The sequence below is a fragment of the Rhinatrema bivittatum genome, chromosome 2 (genome assembly GCF_901001135.1).
Source record: "Rhinatrema bivittatum chromosome 2, aRhiBiv1.1, whole genome shotgun sequence".
NCBI lineage: Eukaryota > Metazoa > Chordata > Amphibia > Gymnophiona > Rhinatrematidae > Rhinatrema > Rhinatrema bivittatum.
In genome coordinates, this window is record NC_042616.1 from 655,712,681 (window position 1) to 655,727,805 (window position 15,125).

The 15,125-nt window shown below is 43.0% G+C and overlaps 1 protein-coding gene across 1 annotated transcript in view; it reads right to left on the minus strand.

The window, feature by feature from the left end:
- The window catches only part of ARMC1 (armadillo repeat containing 1), a 74,638-nt gene that overhangs the window by 12,199 nt on the left and 47,314 nt on the right, over positions 1-15,125 (minus strand). The window contains exons 4-6 of the mRNA XM_029591387.1: positions 13,089-13,278; positions 1,343-1,459; positions 1,179-1,253 (exon numbers count right to left, since the gene is read on the minus strand). Of these exons, the coding sequence (XP_029447247.1) occupies positions 1,179-1,253; positions 1,343-1,459; positions 13,089-13,278 (382 nt within the window). The remainder of the gene's footprint in view (positions 1-1,178; positions 1,254-1,342; positions 1,460-13,088; positions 13,279-15,125) is intronic.

Consider the following 15,125-nt stretch of genomic DNA (forward strand, 5'->3'; position numbering starts at 1 on the left):
AGACCATCTGCTGGTTCGGAGAAAGGCGCAAGAAGCACCAGGGATAACTACATGCTCCACAATGCTTAGGACCCATGTTTACCCAAGTAAAATCACAATCCAATTATTGCTGCCCTCTTCCATCCCTACTCCACGCATGTAAGAATATTTGTGCTGCTCAGAAAGTACCTATGGTATCGCAAAACCTGCATGGAGGCTCATTATTGCCCTCCCCACATAAAACGAACACCAACTGAAACAATACAGTAGGCACAAGGAACTTAAGCTAAGAGATGATTTTCCAATAAATTGTTAACCAGACAAGTGAATTTTTCTGCATGACCCTACAGATGAGAGGAGACATATCAGAGTGTGCAGTGCAAAGACAGGATGGAATCATTTGGGACATACTACTTAGCATCATGCCATTCATTAGTGTTACAAAAGATATCAAATTCAGAAGCCCAAATTGCATAAAAGAGTATCCAACTTATTTGTAGTGACTTCTATCTTTAAGAATAGTTGATAGGTTAACAACAGATGCTAATGAAGGCAGTCTAAGCTTCTTTAGATCATTCAGTTTTGGAAGTACCATCTCCAAAGAAATTGTTCTAGGATTGTCATCAATAGGCCTTTACTGGATGTCCAAACAAATGCTTATTTAATAATTGTTTTAAATATGCGGAAACCTAATCACTGGGAGCTTGATCAAAATGGGTAACATTTCACAGAGACCATCAAACAGATGACCATGATTTACCATCCTGCACCAGATTTCAATCTGTGATCTAGAGGTAAAAAGTTCTGTATCCCTGTTCAATACATTGAGTTATAGGGTCACCTCACTTATACTAGTGTAAGAAAAGAAGGATACACTGACATGAGAGAAAAATAAATAGCCTCTCTTGACAGGATATGCCAAGGAGTCTACTATACACCCACTACTGGTTCCTTGGCGTCCCTAAATGTGAAATTTAGTAATATATGTGGCCCACTTATAAGGAAAATAATTACAAAAAAAAAACAAAAAAAAAAACTAGTCTAACATAACATTTACACTCTGAAAATTCTCGATGGCAAGACTGATGGACCTTCTTAATGTACCTTCCGCCCCCTCTCCCCCCACCCAAAAAAAAAAAAAAAAAAAAAAATGAAGAGGCAATACATTGAACACTATAAAAGTTGTCACTAAAGCTTACCTCCTCTCCATTTTCACTTTTTATAACCTGCTGTGCTTTCATAACTTTGGTTGATGCTATCGCTGAAGCCAAAGCCTAAAATAAAATAAAATAAAAATAAAATAAGTTTCTTAGTATGACAACTTGAGAGCCAAGACTGGAATTACACAAGTTGAACAACTTACCTCTGCTTTTAAATCTGACCTAATTCGTACCACACACCTCTGAACTGCCATTTGAAAAGTAAAGCTAATAACACCTTTAATTTTCAATAATGCATCTTCACAAAGGCTTCGTCGGGACTGAAAAATAAACAAAAGAACACCAAAAGTACAGCTAACAGCGATGTTTATGTACATTAAATTAAGCAATTTCCTACAAAATGGTGCTCTCTTTTCATAACAAAAAAGAAATATACCCTTGCTTACATTTTAAAAAATGTTACATGATGGAATCAACGGTGTAATCAGAAGGAAAAAAAGTGAGGGATACAAAGACCATTTGTTCCATCTGATGTGCTTGGTAGTCCCCAATGATTACATTCTGACTGCAGTGCTCCCTGTTTAAGTTGTCACTTATCGGACACCTTGCATCCATACTGACAGAATGCATCAAAGCAGCTGTTGTACCCTTTGGCTATTGTTAGTGGCAGTTTATCGACTTAATGCTTCCACTCTGAAGTCAATGAAAGCCTAATGTTTAGGTTGCAGAAGGATTACTGCACACAAGAGACAGCGCAGGCAATGAAATACTATTTCTGCACGACACTGCACATACACCAAATAACACTCTGTAAACTGGATTGCACAGAGATGACAGCTCGCAGGGTCATCAGCTGGTCCAGATTCTTCATCAGTAAACAATCACAGAAAGAACACAAAACATAGAATTACATTCAGAGAGACTCCAGTGGTAACAGGTCCTAATCTCCAGCCAGATTACTCTATATTTGTGGGATTTTATCTATCATCATTCATTCAACAGCACCTTTCCATGTGAAGACAGTCAGAGCTTCATTAGCAAGTATATAAAATACACTATAATATTCCAGTCCCATGGTTCCCCCCTTCCTCAGGTACACACCATTTCTGACGTTCTCCATTGATTTAGTTATTTGTCACTGCATGAAAGTTATTCAAGCATTCTAAGTTTTTATATATTATCATGTGTGGAATGATTTACCTGTCGATTAGAAGCTGTCAATTCTGCTTGAGTGAAGTTTTACTTATACTGCATTTTTTTTTTTTTAAACATACACTTCAATGAGTTTGGTTCTATATAGCATCTTTCATCAAAAGCAGTATCTCCATATTCTTTACAATTACAGCCCTTCAGAATCATGTATGTAAGCCACCTCCGAAATGAACTTCTTAATAGAACATTCCTTACATCAATTAGCTGTTTGGTAAACATGAATTAAATATGGCAAGGACACCCAGATTACAGCAGAGCATTGATGTTTCAAGAGATTTCCTGTCTCATAGCTCTGGGATTTATTTAAACACAGATCTTGATCGCAGACAGACACATCCAGGCTCATGTGGTCCGTTCACTTTCCCCTACCTGCTTCAATCTTTGGCTTTCCCCCTCCCAAGTAGAATTCTCTGTGCCAATCTCATGCCTTCATGAATTCAAATATTTTTGGTCCCATCACTTGCACTGGGAGGCTGTTACATGCATCCATTATTATTTCTGTAAAGAAATGCTTCCCCTAAATAACTCTCGAGTCTACTCTACTTCTAGCTACATAGAGAATTCAGCCACATAGGCAAGTTAAGGTGACTTGAGTTTTTAATATGCTTTGGAGACAGAATTCAGAAGAGAAAACTAGCTGTGTACACTGTGCTTTATTTATAGGGACGGTAATTTTCAAAAGGGCTTTCGCAGGTAAATTTGTGCTTTACCTGCAGAAATGGCCTTTTAAAAATTGTGCAACTGATATTTGCATAAAATTATGCAGATACCCATGACCCGGGCAGCCGCGACTGTCTGTCGCCAAGGAAGGGGACACAGTAATACGCACCCACATACACAAAATACTATGGAGACCATATATGGAATACATTGGCCACAGCTTTATTACAATAAAACAGTATACCCAAGCCATATCATAGGTAAGCTAGCCGAACGTCCTCCCCTATACAGGTAGCACGTCACCTCCGGCCCCGGGCCTGCCACAACCAAGCAAGGACCTGCCTTCCGATAGGTAATTACAGGGTGTTCCGGTCACCCGCCATGCCCAATCGAAAGGTGTGGGCATCTGGTCTGCCGCCATGCCTGGGCCAGTGGGCCCTGGTGACAGACAGCCCCCCCTCTCATCGAGTCATGCTGTGCAATGTCTCCAACTGGCAACTGCCCTCTCGGCTCGGGTACTCCCACCCAGTTGCAACAAGAGGCATACAGAAAATTTTCTGCTAACATCGAATCTGACTAACCTGCTAACCCTCAGAATAACATAAAAGGCGGGGAGGGTTCCCAGCGAGGCAGCAGCGTTGGAAGCAGGGAACAGAAGGGCTGAAAGCATGGCATGCCGGCCAGATGTTTCCCAGAACGACTGCCCCATGAATTGTCCCAAGTTGCCCAGACACGCCTCCCCCCCCCCCCCCCCCCCCCGCGACTGGGTGCCCCCACTGAGACCTCCCCCCCGCAGGCTTCGAGCCCTGCGCTGGCGGGGGGGAGCGCCGTAGGCATGCTGGCAGCGTCATCGGCCTGCTCCGATGCTGCGTGTACAGCAACGACGCCTGGCACACCGGAAGGGGCCGCACCCCCGGCCCCCCTCCACAGTGCTCCCAGAGCAGCTCCGGGTCATCAGTGGCGCTCGCGTATGCCGCGCCTTTGTAAAGGGGGGGGGGGGGGGGGGAGTCAGGGTAGGATTGGGACAGACGCGCATACTTTTGGATTTTAAAAAGCGTGCGTGTATATAAATTCTCTCTGAAAAACTACACCCACCATACATTGGGTCAAGAGTATTTCCTGATGCGAGATATGACCCCAAGAGAGGCATGGGGAGTGTCCATGGGAACACACAGAAAGTTGAGACGATACCCTCGACGAATAATGAATAGGACTCACTGGTCGAGGTGACAGTCCACAAAGAACCGCAGCCGACCTCCGACAGGAGGATCTAGCGCCAAGGGTATAGCTGATTGGTTTATGCTCCCTCACAGCCATTCAAAACCCTGTAGCGGGGCCCGGCTGGGGTGGCCCCTAGAACTCACACATTGAACATGGGCACAGGAGGCTGGAGGACAAAATTTCCTCTGGCGGTAAAGCACCTCCGCAAGCCCTGTTGCAAGGACTTCCTGGCAGAGGACGGTGGGTCTGATGTACTGGAGTGTCTCATGGTGATCCTTCAACTGAGCCACAGCATCTCCAATTGTGTCACCTTAAAGGTTCTCACCAGTGCATGGGAGGTCCGCGAGCTGCTCCTGGACTTCTGGCCGAAGATCCGAGGCTCGGAGCCAGGCCATCCTGCGGATTTCAATGCCTGCCGCTGCCACCCTAGCAGACATTTCGAACACATAGGTGAACAGTGCATCTTCTTCACTGAGATCACCCAGAGACACCAATGGAGGGCCCCTGCCCAGACCTATAAGTTTGAGCATCGCAGGCAAAGAGGCCCCGAAGAACCCAGAACCGGACCGGGGAACACCGGTCGTGGAACCAAGGGCATCAGCGGCGTCATGGGTGGCACCGGCCCTTCCTCCTCTGAGGAATCCACAATGGGAATTACACCAGACGGAGGAGGCAACTGTGGCCGCCAGGGCATCGATGGACCCCCCCCCCCGGGTACCGGCAGCAGCTGCATTGGGGAGGACGCCAAGATGGACATAGAGGCTCTCCAGCAGCAGCAGTGCCAACACAGAGGGTGCAGGCTCCAGCACTGGCGGCTCAATGCCCTGAAGGCTCAGACCACCGCCAATTGCACCCTACGATCCAACTCCTCATGGAAGTCCATTGAGGAAAAAATGGACGGAGGAGGGGGATGCATCACCAGATTTCCCTCAGAGCCCCGAGGGAGAATGGTGCCCAGCATCGGCATCTGTGGGGAACAACTGGGACTCCCAGGTTTGATGGAGGGTGGCATCTCATCTCCACGGGATAGCTTCGGGGGTATCACAGCCTGCGCTGGTGCCGACCGAAGCCCAGTACCATGCGAGGACGGCAACTGGTGACAATACTTCCTTCGGTGCTCGTCCCAGTCTTTTCCCAGTGCCGAGGAGGATGGAGATGATCCCGATGTCCTGGAACGCAACAAATACCGATGATGGCCAATCCCTGGCCCCTCCCGGGGGAGGGGGGTGGACAACAAAGGTTCGATGTCAATCGGGTGTCCCCGCAGCCTCTTGGAGTCGATACCTCCGACGCCGGAGTCGAAGGTTCAGATTTTTGGAACCAAAGAGTTTTTCCATCTTATCTAAATGGGTGCAATGGCCTTTAGGGATCATCTGGTGGCAAACACCCCCCCCCCCCCCCCGGATGTTGTGCAATGCCCCCAGGCAGAGGATACAAACCTCATGTGGGTCCATGAGGGTCGCGAAAACCCAACAGCATTGCAAAAAATACCAAACTGCCCACTAACTAACTGGTAGGGAGAAGAGGGACCCCGGCGCAGGCAAAGTCAGAACCGACCGAAATTTATTAAAAAAAAAAAAAAAAAAAGACTGATGAAAAGAGCAGAGCTCCACAACCTCGAGACAATAGCTCCGTAGTAAAGAAGAGACTGAAGAGGGACCCCTCATGGACAGTGGCATGCTGTGCATGCTCAGTGTGCCAATCAAAGTTTCTAGAAACTTTAACATAAGTTTCCATACTGGGCTCCATCTGATGATGTCACCCATGTGTGAGGACTAACATTCTGCTTGTCCTAGGAGAAACCAGACTCTGAACACTGGAATTCTGAAGAAACAGCACACACATACACACTCTCACATAGGCTCCCACTCCCACACACTCTCTCTCTCAGGCTCCCATTCTCATATGCTCTCTCTCACATGCAAGCTCTCATGCAGGTTCCTACTCCGCCGCGCATACAGGTTCTCACTCTCACATGCTGTCTTTCACACGCAGGCTCCCATTCCCCCTCACAGATACACACAAGCTCTCACTCTTACATTCTGTCTCACACACAGGTTCACATTCCCACAAACACACAGGCTTCTTACATGCTCTAATGCAGGTTCACACTCTCACAAACAGGCTGCCACTTCAACACATATAAGCTTCCTCACCCACACGGTCTCACTCCCAAATGCTCTCTCTCCCTCTCTCACACATACCCCCCACCAAGGCAGACTCCCATTTATATACCATCCCACCCCACTGCAGGCTCCCATTCACACCAACACCCATCCCATCCCACTGCAGGCTCCCATTCACACCAACACCAACATCCATCCCACCCCACTACAGGCTCCCATTCACAACAACCCCATCCCACCCCAGTCAGGCTCCCATTCACACACACCAGGCAAATTTCCATTCACACAAACACACACCAAGGAAGTCTCCCCATCAGGAGCAGAAGGGGAAGCCCGTTCTGCTGCTCTTCCTCAAGTGCCAGCCTCTGCGCTATACAAAACTCTTGCAGCTAGCACGAGATCAGCATAAAGGAAATGCTAGCCGCAAGAGTTGCCCAGTGGCCCTGCAACAAGGCCTCTCTTCTCGGGCCGCTGGGCCTGAGCTCAAAGTGGGCGGGCCATGGCCCCCCCATGCCTACTCCACTGCTACAAAAAGTCTCCAATCATCTCTTAACCAATAGAGGTTAACCTCTAGTACATAGGGGACAGATCTCCTGCCACAAATTTCAGATTTCCTAAAAGCAGGAGAAACAAGAAGTTTTCCCATTTGTCTGTTTTCCAATCGTAAGGCATAGAAAACCCAGCATAGAAACAGATAGCGAATCTGTTAGTTTTCTGGAGTCTACATGCATGATGTTTAACAGATGTATCATTTCCTGTTCTACTGTTAAATCAGAAAATACACTTATCTACTAAACAATCGCCCAATTCTCATTAAGCATGCTAGATTTTACAGTGTAAAATTTAGGTAACCTAGCCTTCCTTCAGTCTTAGGGGTTGATAATTTTGTTATTTTTATTCATGCTTTCTTCCCTTTCCAAATAAAATTGGCAACCATTCAATTTAACAGATGACAATCTTTACGTTTTAGTCTTAGTGGTAACATCATCTCAGGATCACAACAAAACACGGCTGACAAGAAATCTTCCACCACTGTAAAAATAGAAACCTTATTTTCACTAGGTAAAATCCATATTGGTTTCCTCCATTCCAAAGCAGTATTGCCTACTTTGAGGAAGATATTTAACAATCTCAGAACAGTCTTTGCTGAGGGGCACTTCTGAGCAGCGACCAAGATGGCTGCTTGATCCAGCTGCTCTACAAGATCTTACTTGAATATGCTACTCAGCCCTGGTTACCTTGGCATGAGTCTTCAAATTTTTGAATCTACATGTGCCTGGCTATGTCTGGGATCAAACCTGGGAAAATCGAGGCTGCCTTTGTAGCAGCTGCCGTTATGAAACGCTCTATGCAGGACCCACCCATCTCCAGACAAGTCAGCCTCTGCAAAAAACATGGCATCGACAGACCTAATCCTGACTGAGCTTCGGCGTTTGAAGGACATGCTTCAAAGCAACAAAGACTCTATGGCGGCCATCCGCTCAGATCTTTCAAAGATGTTCCAATAATTGGTTTCCTTTACTGCACAGCTGGAGGATGCTGAATCCCAAACCGCATCTTTTGTTGGCGATGGCCCTGCTCCCACAACTCACCCTGAAAGTGGAGCATCTCCAAAGATATCTTGAGGATTTGGTGAATCACAATCATTGTAGTAATGTTAGAGTCCTTGGCATCCCTGAAGGCTTGGAGGGGGCTGATATTAGGCAATTTCTATTCACTATTGTCCCTGCCTGTCAGCAACTAGTTTGATTTACCTTTTGAAATTGAGCGTGTTCATCGGACCCTGTCCAGAACTCTAGATACCTGAGGCCTATTATTTTCAAGTTACTGTGCTACCCGCAAATTTGGAAGTGCTCTCGGCAGCCTGGGCTAAATCACCTGTTTTTCAAGGGTACTCCTTGCTCTTTGTACCTAACCTGGCAAAAACCACAGCAGCAAAATGCAAAGCCTTTTTGGTGTTTCGACCTCGCTTGCAGGCATTGGGTGCCAGGTGCATGAATTGCCATAATCAAACTAAGACCTTTGAGGTGCCCGACAACCTGGCTGCATTCTTTTCATTGTTGGAAACTACGCAGGAGATGGTGACCTGACTTTTTGACGCTGCAGATGCCTTTTTGTTTCGTTCATTGTTTGCTACAGCAAATCTGGTTATGAGACTCCTTTGAAGTTAACTAACTGGTTCTCCTCTGCTTCTGTACACTGTATTTGGGGGAAGCTTCATTTTTTCTATGACACACTTGAGTTGCAATTTTTCTAACTTTTACTAACAAGTGTGGGCAAAATCTTTCCCACTTTGGTTCAGTTGGGTCTTGTCCAGTTTCTGGTACTGCCCTGAGGCCTATTTCACTTTTATTGCCATAAGTTATGGTTACAGTTCTCTACTTTAGTCTTCACTATGTTGCATGTTTTTTCCTTTTTGTCTCTGTTTTTTTGAAGGGCTTCCTGCTTTTTTGTTGGGACATTGAAGGTTTTTTACTTTATCATGAATGCTGTGCTCTTTTTTTTTTTTTTTTACATCTGTTTGGGCTATGGCTTGTTTCTGCTTTACAAGTCATTTCCCTTAATGTTAATGGTCTCTCACACCCCATCAGACATAAGAAAATATTATCCTATTTAAATTCCCTACATGCTGATGTGGCCATGCTTCGGGATACCCATCTCTCCTCTCTGTAATCTCTCAAATTGAAACAAGCATGGGTGGGGGAAGTTTTCTTTAGTCTTGTGCAACATAAGAAGAGGGGGATAGCTATTTTATTTCATAAGAAGTTGGATATTCAGGCTTCCCTCAAGCTGCAAGACCTTGAGGGTCGCTGGATCCCTGTGAAGGCCACCCTTGGGTCAGAACAATTCCTTTTTTTCAAATTTATATGCCCCTAATGATGATGACCCTGTTTTTTTGGGTTTTTTGTTTTGTTTTGTTTCAGGTTGTTTCTTCATAGATCTTGGGTAAAGGATCCTCCTGTTTGGTCACTGGGGGTGAGTTTAATCAATCTTTAGATCTTATCCTGGATAAACAGTTTTCTGTTAAAATCTCTTATATTAAGGCCTATAAGGTGCTTCACAGCCTTATGGATGCTGCTGATTTAGCAGATCCCTAGCGACTGCTGCACCCCTCGGCTAAAGATTAAACTTTTTTTTTCTCCTCCTCATTCCACGTATTCTTGTATTGATTTTTGGTCTCAAGCTCCCTGATATATCCTCTGCAACCATACAGCCTACATTACTGTCAGATCACTCAGCAGTTTCATTCTCCCTAGCCTTGTCCTCCACTTCAGTAGAAGATCGTTTGTGGCTGTTTAATCTGATTCTATTAGAGGATGCTGTCTTTCTAGAGTACCTTCAAGGCAAAATTGTTGAATTCTTCACCCATAATGATACTCCAGATGCTACATCTCCTACGGTTTAGGCTGCCTTCAAGGCTACTATCCAGGGGAGATCATTAGCTATAGTGTTAGTGTTAAGAAAGCGCAAAGGGCTAAGCTTTCTGAGTTACAGGTTTCTGCGGCTCGACTGGAAAAGAAGCATGTATCTCATCCTTCCCCTGCTACCTTACTCCAATTGCAGAAAGCACATTATAAGTATAATAAGCTTCTGAATTTACATGCTGGAAAATCTCTTTAGCCAAAAGGCTCAGTATTATGCCGAGAACAATGTGCGGTCACTTATTGGCTAATTATTTGAAAAAGAAACGGGAAAAGAAAAGGATACATATGATCAAGTCCCAAAATGGAGACTCTCTGTTGTCTGATACAGATATACTGCAATCTTTTACTGATTTTTATGCTGACTTGTATATGTCCGACTCCTCCTCTTCTGTATCTTCTATTAATGCTTTTCTTTCACAGTTATCTCACCCCACAATGGACCAGTGAGAGGCTTTGGGTCAACCCATTACCCTGGCTGAAATCTCATCTGCTCTGGCTGCTCTACTCCAGGCCCTGATGGCTATACAGTTGATTTTTATTGTGCTTTTCAAACATTGCTTGCTCCCAGTCTTCTTCACTGCTATGCTATCTCACCTTGCTTCCAACTCTTTCGTTTCAGAACTTTGTTTAGTGGTGCTACCCAAGCCAGGGAGAGACCCACAGTTAGTGTCTAACTATCAACCTCTCTCTCTTCTAACACTGATTACAAGTTATTTGTTAAACTTTTGGCTACTAGATTGGTGACAGTTATGGGGGAAGGCTTATCCATGCTGACTACTATGGCTTTATTAAGAATCTGCTCATTTCTAACACCTGGATGATTTTTCATATCCAGCAGCTGGCTAAATCTTCCTCATTCCTGATTATAGCTCTCTTTGGATCCTAAAAAAGCATTTGACAGGGTTCAGTGGCTTTATCTACTAGAGGTTTTGAGGTGGTTTGGCTTTGGTACCTCTTTTTGTTTTGGATTCAATTGCTTTATCACTGCCCTTCTGCCTTTTTATATCTCAGTAATCGGATTTCTCCCCACTTTACATTGCATAGGGGCACTAGACAGGGCTGTCCTTTATCTCCTTTCCTTTTCAACCTGGCTTTGGAACCCATGCTACTGGCTATCCATAGAGATCCTGCTATTGAAGATATTGATCTTGGGTCAACAATATACAAACTCTCTGCTTACACTGATGATGTTCTGCCATTTATTGCTAATCCTACTACTTTTCTTATCTTTTCTCTCTTATTTCCAAATACTCTATCTCTGGTTATTGTGTAAATTGGCATAAAACTGAGTTACTTTCCTTAAATTATCTTGGAGCTTGAGTGGCTTACTCGTTTCGCATGTTGGACAAGGGTCTTAAATATTTGGGTATTCATTTTTTCCTGGAGTTGACCACTATCTCCAATTGTGAGATGTCTCTTTTGAATATGTTGCACGATTCTATTTTACAATGGTCTCCCCTTCATTTAACTTGGCGAGGGCATCTTGAAAATGGTGTGAGCTCCGCGATTACATTTTTTTTTCTCCCATGGTCCCAGTTTTTTTTTTTTTTTTTCATGTGATTTCTATAAGCACGTGGATCGTTTGCTTATTCTGTTACTTTGGCACCAAGTCTCCTCGTATTGCTCTCTCCAAACTGAACGCTGACCAGAGTTGGGGGCGGGGGGGGGTGTGTGTGTTAATTTTCCAGATTTTTATAGTTACCATCAGGCATTTATTTTACAACAAGGTTATCAGTGGTTCTCAGATTTCTTATCTTTATCTGATCTACCACAGTGGGTGTAGATAGAATGGGGATTTGCTTTTTCCCTTCCCCTTGGCGACATTTATAGGGATATCTCCCTCTCACTCTCTTAAGACTTATCCCATCCTTCATGGAATATGATCATTTGGTATCCTCCTCTTCCCTAGCCTGGCATTTCTCAAAGCTAGTGCTGGTCTGGTTTCATCTGCACATTTCTCATTGGAAACTATGGCAAGCTAGTGGTATTTGGTTTCTCTTCCATCTTTTGCGGGACCGTTCCCTTTCTTTCCTTCTCTGATCTGAGGGAGTCTCATTCTTTACCTCATTCTCAGTTTTATGGCTGGTTACAGCTTTGAGACTGTTTAACTCCTGCTTTGCTCACACAATTTCATTTACCTGATTTTCCCAACTTGTATGCACTTTATCGGGATTTTGGTCTTGTAGGTCATTTGGCCTCTCGGATCTATAAATCTCTTCTCTTTTTTCTGCCCCATTAGAGCTGCTATCCTATTGGAGCTCAGAAAGTACTTGTTCTTCTTATGAAGTAGATTGGGGGTATTTTTGGTATTCCCATTGCGTATTTCACTGTCTTCCAGTTTAACTCAATTTTCTTTTTTTTTTGTTCCCAGAGGGTGGTGTGGACTCCTTGGAAGTTCTTTCGAGCTAGCCCAACATCCGCACATAACTGTTGGTCCTGTTCCTCTCCAAAGGCCACACATGTTATTTTTTTGTCCTACAGTGTTTTCTTTTTGGCAACAGGTGTGGGTGAAAGCTCTGGAATTTGTTGCCAGAGTATGTGGTTAGTGCAGTTAGTGTAGCTGGGTTCAAAAAAGGTTTGGATACTGTCTTGGAGAAGTCTATTAACGGCTATTAATGAAGTTTACTTAGGGAATATCCACTGCTATTAATTGCATCAGTAGCATGGGATTTTCTTAGTGTTTGGATAATTGCCAGGTTCTTGTGGCCTGGTTTGGCCTCTGTTGGAAACAGGATGCTGGGTTTGATGGACCCTTGGTCTGACCCAGCATGGCAATTTCTTATGTTCTTATGATAATTTCTTGGATTTTACATTTGGATTCCCCAGTTACTTATCGCATAGTTATACTTCGGGAGGCAGCTTTGCCCTTTTCCCTTCCCTCTCCCCATTGTAAATTACAGGATTTTTTTCCTTGTAGTCACAGTTCATTTAGTTTTGTACTTCTAGAAACACAGTGATTTACTCAATGAGCATTTCTGGTGGAATTCTATCTGCTTGTATTGTAAATATGAGAAAGCTGTTACTATTAAGAGTTATCATCTTGCCTCCTGGGCTCGGGTGTGGAAACCGCTGATTATTTTGACTCTCTGGGTGAGCCAAACTGATATACAACTTATTGTACCACTATAATATGTTTTTTCTGATTGATCTTAATTATTTGGATAGGACGGCCTTTAGTGTTTTGTATTTGGTTTTGTTTTTCCTTATTGTGTGTCTTTGGTTTTATTCTGTTTTCTTGAGTACCAATATTCTTACAAATAAAAAGATTGGAACATAAAAAAAGAAAAAGAACAGTCTTTGCTTACCGTATCATCAAGGCCATCTATGTGTAAAACCACTGTTTTGGCACGTTTATTTGTAGTTCCCAAGAAAAACTGGGCTTTTCGCCTTCGGGAGTTCATCTCATTCATACTATCAGCATCCATGGTATTGGAAGTCTGAAGGATATCATACACCTCAGAAGCTAAAAGTTTTGTGTCTCCTGGGGTGGTTGACCTGAAAGAAAAATAAGGATGTGAGTTCATAAATAATAATAGAATTATCAGTTCAAACATTTTCAATTCTCATCATCTTTTGCTCGGCTGATGTGTCATCTGTGCAGGCAGGAATTGTTCCCACAATGGGCAGACAGCTCCCAATCAGGAACAGAAGGCTCCACAATGTCAGATTATCCTATTTGACTCATCCTTCATTTTACCAATTCATGGAGGTGCAAGACATGTCCACTGCACCATGATTAGAATATATCTAAAAACATGTGCATATGATCTTTCTACTAGAATTAAACTTTAGAAACCTATCTTGAGAAGAATTATGCAATGCAATTCTAATCATATACATTTGACAACTTACTTTTAAGCATAGTTATGAAATCCTGTTTTAATTATGAAAGCAATAAAACGGCACAATTAAACACCAATATCCCCAAAAGAAGTCAACTTTTTTACATGCTGATAGCTTTCAGATATTGTGTGACAAAGTTTTTGGGCAATGATTCTTGAACAATGTTGGCAGCTACTGAAGCATTTGCCCCACAAAACCAGAAGAAAAACTTTAATTAAAAAAAAACAAAATGGGAACTGCACTTAGGCCCTTTTGGAAACTGTCCTTTTAAAGCCCTAAGTATCAAAGATTTGTACTCTAAGCTCATTTCTGTAATTCCTTGTAAGATTTTGGTGTGTATGATACATCTTTGCATTATATAGTGCAAGATAAGCATAAAATTAAAGACTATAGCATTGTGCAAAAGCATATTAATATAATTTGATTAGAAGAAATAAAAACATTAAAAAAATGAAGGCATCTAAGAACCACAAGGCTCATCTAGACTGCCCATTCCTGATGTAATTAATACCTCAGAGTCCATTTGATCATGGGGTTTTACCCTCATTACCTGCACTTATTCCAAGCTTTTTTGAATTCCATTACTGTTTTTGATCTTTGCCACCTCCATTGGGACACCATTCTATGCATTCATCCCGATTTATAGGAAACATTTTTTACTTCTGAGATGCTCATCATTAAGGAATACTATAATTTGCATCCAATTATCCGAAAGGAAAAGCACAAGTACCAAAATATGTGGTCATATGCTCTGCAGAAATTCAGACAACACCTCGTGTATAGACAACTTTCAGCTTGTAAAGTGGAGGAAGTAAAATGTTGGCAACGAAGAAACCCAACAGACTAAAAGGGAACAATCTCATCTACTGGGATCTGGGTTGTCCGCTTCACCTGCAACTGTGTATCGAAACTCCTCCCCTCATGGGGATAACTCAGTATTGAGCCTCTTTCTCCAGTCTCAATTATACTCCAACCCTAGCCCCTAAATCTGCAAGAAGTGCTGGTGAATCTTCAATGATTCAAACTGTGGTGACCTGGACAGTTCCAGATATGTTTATTTTACAATTTCAATTAAAAAAAAATTAAGTTTAAGCATTTCTTTAAATGTTTTACAGCTATAAAGTAGTAAATAATACAATTTAGTGATAATGATCAATGTCTTTGTTTACTTTTCCCCTTAATTGTGGGATTGCCCAGAAAGACAGTATTATAAAACATTTTCATCAAAATACAATCATATCAAAGCTGCCATTTTAAAGTCCAGAGGAAAGTTTATCTTTCATGATTACTCACTGAAGCATCATAATGTCTTACACCTCAGTGTACTTGCAACACTACTAAATGATTTTCCCCATCCTTTGCTTCTTGGTCAACAGGAGCTCTCCTTCCAAAATGAAGGTGCAAATTATAGATTTGAAGCACATAAAACCTAGGAAGAGCACTGGAGACCATATTTACATTGGATTCTCAAAGGTAGTGGTATTTATTTTATTTATTTA